The sequence below is a fragment of the Pongo abelii genome, chromosome 21, assembly GCF_028885655.2.
Source record: "Pongo abelii isolate AG06213 chromosome 21, NHGRI_mPonAbe1-v2.0_pri, whole genome shotgun sequence".
Taxonomy (NCBI): Eukaryota; Metazoa; Chordata; class Mammalia; order Primates; family Hominidae; genus Pongo; species Pongo abelii.
The window spans coordinates 3,419,421-3,425,420 of NC_072006.2; the positions used below are offsets into that span (position 1 = coordinate 3,419,421).

At 37.1% G+C, this 6,000-nt stretch overlaps 1 protein-coding gene across 3 annotated transcripts in view; it reads left to right on the plus strand.

The window, feature by feature from the left end:
• PLCB1 (phospholipase C beta 1) overlaps positions 1 to 5,134 on the plus strand; it is a 750,426-nt gene extending 745,292 nt beyond the window's left edge. For 2 of the 3 annotated variants that reach the window (XM_024238987.3, XM_054541566.2), the window contains one exon: positions 1,854 to 5,134. In XM_024238987.3, coding sequence (XP_024094755.1) covers positions 1,854 to 2,081 — 228 coding nt within the window. In that variant the 3' untranslated portion in view covers positions 2,082 to 5,134. The remainder of the gene's footprint in view (positions 1 to 1,853) is intronic. The other variant, XM_024238989.3, reaches the window with a different exon arrangement.
• The last annotated feature ends 866 nt before the right edge of the window (positions 5,135 to 6,000 follow it).

The following is a 6,000-nucleotide window of genomic DNA, read 5'->3' on the forward strand; positions in this document are numbered from 1 at the left end:
GAGGCTAAGACTCAGGAAGACAGATGTCCGGAGATTGAATTTACCCTGGCATTCCAGGGATCAGAACAAGCCCCAGAGGCTGCCCTGAAAGCTGCAGATGGAGGATGCACAGCCAGGATCAAGACAAAAAGTAGAACTCGGGGCTGAGAGTAGAACCCAGACAGGGAGCTATCAGAGTGGCCAAAGCAGATCAACCACCTTGGCATCCCCCAAGAGCCGTTGAGAAATGCAGGAGCTCGGGCCCCACTCAGGCCTCCTGAGTAGGACAGAATCAAGATCAAAATTCCAGGCGATTTGTGTGCACCTTAAAGTTTGAAAAGCAGGGGGAAAAAATCCAGGTTTTAAGGCCATATCTTAAAAATTGCCTCCAAGCTAATAAGGAGGTGTAGGGGAAGCATTTAACCTTGCATGGTGTTTCAAGGATTATTCTCCCTGTTCACCAATTGATAAGCAGAGATAATTTTCTTTAAAATTCAAGGTTTTCTCTTGGACTCAGCACAGCACAGCTCCCTACCAGACAACTCTCCCTGTTGCCCCCGTTCTCTCCCTGTCTACCGGAGAATCCCAGCTTTTATACTATTTTATGACTAAGATATCCATGTAAGTCTCCATTTGAAGAAAGGCTTCCAGGACTTTAAAACATCTGAAAATTCTCCAGGGCATAAAATAGACACATTAAGAGACAGTTTAAAGGGTAGCTAAAATAGTTTACAAGGCAAATAAAAATTAGAATGAAAAATGAATCAAAATAAAGAGGTGGCAAAATAAGTCAAAATAAAAGTTCAAGTTGGTTACACGAGTTTGTTTACTTTGTGAAAATGCATCAAGCTGCTCCTTAGACCCCAGCACTGGCTTCCCGGCCTCTGACTAAAGCTGCACATCTCAAAGTCCACTCCACACTGCTCTGTCTACTCTACTCAGCTTCTCAGCTTCCCCCAGCCAGGTTCATGGCTGACCTTGGAACGCTCACCTATCAATATTTCTCAACCCCTAAATGCAAGAACTTCAGATCATTTTATATTATTTCTGACACATTTTTCTCTTTTTCTTTCTTTCTTTCTTTTCCTCTTTTTCTTTCTTTTTTTTTGTTTTTGTTTTTGTTTTTTGTTTTTGAGACGGAGTCTCACTCTGTCACCCAGACTGGAGTGCACTGGCGCGATCTCAGCTCACTGCAACCACTGCCTCCTGGGTTCAAGCGATTCTCTTGCCTCAGCCTCCCAAGTAGCTGGGATCACAGGTGCACGTCACCATACCCAGCTAATTTTTGTATTTTAGTAGAGATGGAGTTTCACTGTGTTGGCCAGGCTGGTCTTAAACTCCTGACCTCAAGCAATCCACCTGCTTCAACCTCCCAAAGTGCTGGGATCACAGGCGCACGCCACCATATCCAGCTCATTTTTGTATTTTAGTAGAGATGGAGTTTCACCCCATGCTGGTCTTAAACTCCTGACCTCAAGCAATCCACCTGCCTCAACCTCAACCTCCCAAAGTGCTGGCATTACAGGTGTAAGCCACCACACCCAGACTCTGACACCTTTTTCAAAAGCCCCGTGTGTGTGTGTGTGTGTGTGTGTGTGTGTGTGTGTGTGTGCATTTGTAGATACCGCTATTCATCTTATTCTGAGTCTTTAGCCTTATTGTGCCACACATAACTTGAAGTTGACTTTCAGCTACAGACAAATGATGTGTCCAACTAAACTTTGTTACATCTCCTCTATAGGTGACCAGTGAATGATATTTTAAGTTAATGTATTCATCGGCCCCCTTTGTATATCTCTTTCAGAGAGTTTCTATGGGAGTGGGTATAGAAACATAAACAACTTCAAGTCATCTCCTCTCTTGATGTCTCTCAGCTGCAGGTGGAGCTGGAGCAAGAATACCAAGACAAATTCAAAAGACTGCCCCTCGAGATTTTGGAATTCGTGCAGGAAGCCATGAAAGGAAAGATCAGTGAAGACAGCAATCACGGTTCTGCCCCTCTCTCCCTGTCCTCAGACCCTGGAAAAGTGAACCACAAGACTCCCTCCAGTGAGGAACTGGGAGGAGACATCCCAGGAAAAGAATTTGATACTCCTCTGTGAATGCTCCTGCCAGGCCTTCAGAAATTGCATGGCCACTCCAGCGTCATCGGACTCTCTCTTATTACAAAGATCACTGCCCAGGACCATCTTCCCGAGAAGCATCCCTTAGCCTAAAATCCACATCAAAGGGAGAGTTCCAGAGGAATCCGTGAAGAAGTCCCATGCCCAGGCTCCATGTGTCATGTGGAAACCTCCGCAGGTCTGCTAGTGAAGAATGCATGTATGTGAGATTTTTGTTTTCTTTCCAATAGCAAATTCAAAGCAAGCAACTTGCAGGCTCCATGGAACTTTTAATGAAGGACAGTGTCTTTGAACAAAATCAAGCTCATGTTTTTATTCGAAGCTCTGGTGTAAAATATTTCAAAGTCATAGAAATAGTTTGAGAAATGCATAGCATTATTTAACACTATTGAACAGCCAACTTTGAGCATTTTTTTTTCTAACTGCCCCTCAACTACCATTATCTTCAAGTCAACGTGCATATTACATTGTTTCATCCTTTGCTTTGCAAGCACTGGTGGCTTGCAGTTTGCTAATTTATTTGTCATAGAGTCATCAATGTATTTGTTGCTGACATGGTTTTATTAGATACTGTAGTGATTCAAATAAGTTTGTTTTCTATTTGAAAAAAAAAATCACTTGATTGTATCCTTGCCCAGTGAAGCCATCCTAAGACTTAGCAATATGGATTGTACATTTGGCTGCGTGAGCAAGTCGGCCGCACACTTCCAGACAGGGTGCTGGCTGTTTGAATTGACTATTTGCACTCAAAGTCTGGGTATTCATTGATTATCGGCCTGAAATGATCAAATAACTACAAATGGTCTGTTGAATAAAAATAGTTGAGCTGATATATGTTAAGCAGATATTCAATCAGAATGAACAGGTTCCAGTGGTTATTTTGCTGTTTGACATTTTTTATGGTTCATTTATTTTTAATATAGAGAGGAAGATTGAATATTTATCTAGAGAATACAAAGACCCACAAGTAAATGATAGGTATTATCTCCATGTATATATGTACCCACTTAGTCATGTAAGTGCATATACACATACATACACACGAGTGTAGATATGTGCTTATTAATTGACAGTGACCCAAATCTCTTCCACAAGACTTAAAACCAAATTCAGGGACAAATGGATAGAGAAGAAAAGGGTCAAACATCTAGAGTACATGGATGTTAAATTATATGGAGATGCTAAGAAATAATTGATGGAGCCATTGATGCAAACTGAAGTAGATTTAGAACTTATTATATGAATTTGATTTATATTTTGCAAGATCAAAAATTAGATGTTAAGTATCAGATTTTAAGCTTGTTTTAATGGTCAAAACATTAGGACAGAAATATGGACATTTATTAGTATCTTCCATAATTTTTAAGTCTGACACATTTCTATTTTATTCTAACATAAAAAAACTTTCATTATATATTTACTAAGTATATTTAATTCACTTAACTGTGTCTTTATAAGTTCCTATTTTAGATGGCATAAGAGAAACAAATTATATCAAGGTAAAACTGATCAAAAGCATGACTGAAAGTTCTGAAAAAAGAAAAATAATATATAGAAAAATGTAACTTAGAGAGTAACACATGAACATTGAAGTTAAAACCCAGAAGCCAGATGCTCACAGTTTTATTTTACTTTAAAATAAACCTGCCTGATTGTAGCTTTGTGAAATATCTTAAAATGCAAAAACCAGTTGTGTCCTGAAAATTGTGTTTCAAGAATTTAATATTTTTATGAAAATTATTTTATTTAACTTTAAGCAATAACTAGAGATTACAATTAAATTTTAATCAAAATGAAGGCTTAGTTCAAACATAAGGAAACAGTGTTTGATTAAAAAAAAACACATCTACTAAGACGTAAGGGGAAAATCACATCCTCTTTGGAGATGATTATATTTTGATCTGAAGGGTTTATTAAGTGTCATTAGACACTTAATAAAACAACTTCCACTGAAAAAGAATCTTTTGTAAATCATTCTACTTTTGCACTTTGAAAGAAAGGCATTAATCATAAAGAAGCAAGAATGGTCAAAATCGAATGCTGCATTTTTATAAACAAAATTACAGACTGTCTGAAATTGAAGAAGAATGAACTAATAATAGCATTCATAACCAAACACAATGGTGATTATTGCAGAACATTGTATCACATTTTAGTCCAGAGATAGAATAAAGTTGAATAACCTTGACTTACACAAAACTGTTTTGGTAGTTGGATTTCATTATCTTAGTGAATTTAGTCATTTTACAATATGTTTGTATTTGGCCATTTACTGTAATCACATTTTTATATCTGTACAATGACACTTTTTGCAGTTGTGGGGTAGTGTGTAACACTGTCCATCTTGCATCATTGAAACTACTACAATGATACTATCATTTAATAATATTAATATTACTTGAAATAGACTAAGATAAAGAAAAGGGGTCTGTATGATGTGCAGTTTTGTGCCTTTATGTATTTGCCTTGTTCTTTGTTGAATGTGTGAAATTCTGTACTGTGGTTTTTCCTATAATAGAGAGTAGAGCTGTGTATTAAATTAGACTGTATCTCTCTGATACCTTTACACTACTGAGAATAGCATGGTTTTGGCCATGTAAACCAATTTTCAAAGTTCTAATGACATGCCATGTGTTTTTGGTTTTTTACATTTCATTTTAAAATTTGAGTATCACCATACATTAATTAATACTCCTGTAGTAGATAAGGTGTCATTAAATAATTCCAAAAAAAGGGCCATTGCTTGCATTACTTTGAATTTAATGTTGCGCTTGTGCACTGTGTTAATATTGTTTGTGATGGATTGGACATTGTGACTCTTGCCTTTTAAGAAGAAAAAAAAGATAGGACAAAGTATTTGAAGCTCTTAAAATGTACATATTTTGGTTCTTCTATCTCAAATTATTTAAAATGCATAATTCACATTTTTGTAATAATTCTATGCAATTTTGTGGCATGATGTTTCTTCCACTTGTAATTTTATGTGCTTTCATCACAAATCCAAAGGAAACAATAAAAATTTCTTAACACAACCTAGCTGTTATTTTTTGGTGTCAGAGTCAACCTTCTTTTGACAGGGGAAATGGTGGGAGCGGACATAATGCCAGTCTTTAGGGCCATCGTGCCCACCCTGACAGGGCACATCTATGCCTGTAAAGGATATTGGGATGCTGCAATGTGTGTGCCAGAGGACACAGGTGCTATCATTCCACCACCCTCCATCCAGGAGTGGAATTACACTTGCCATTGTTTTCATAATGGAGACCCTCTCTTCCTTTCTCTCTTCCTTCCTTTCTCCCTGTCTTCCTTGACCAAAGTTAAGCAAAGCAAAACAGTCAAAAGTTTTTTGACAAATAGTGGCAGTGACAAGAATTGACAGAGCACTTGATGTAAATTTTCTTATAAAACAGATTTTAAAAGTGTTTACAATATTGATAGGATAAGAAATGTCTAAGTTTTATGTAAATGTTCCAGAGGCACCCCAAATGCAGTGTATTAGTTACTTATTTCTGTGTTACAAATGGCTCTAAAATCTAGGGGCTTAAAACAATGAGAATTATCTCTTATATCTTAGCTTTTCAAAAAAAATGTGTGGGTACATAGTAAGTAGATATATTTATAGGGTACATGAGAGGGATATGTTGATACAGGCATAAAATGTGTAATAATTACATTAGGGTAAATGGGGTATCCATCACCTCAAGCATTTATCCTTTCCTTGTGTTAGAAAAATCCAATTATACTCTTCTAATTATTTTAAATTCACAATAAATTAATTGACTGTAGTCACCCTGTTGTGCTATCAAACACTGGATCTTATTCATTCTATCTAACTACATTTTTGCTCGTATTAATTATCCTCACCCCCTCTTTTCCCCAACTACCCTTCCCAGCCTCT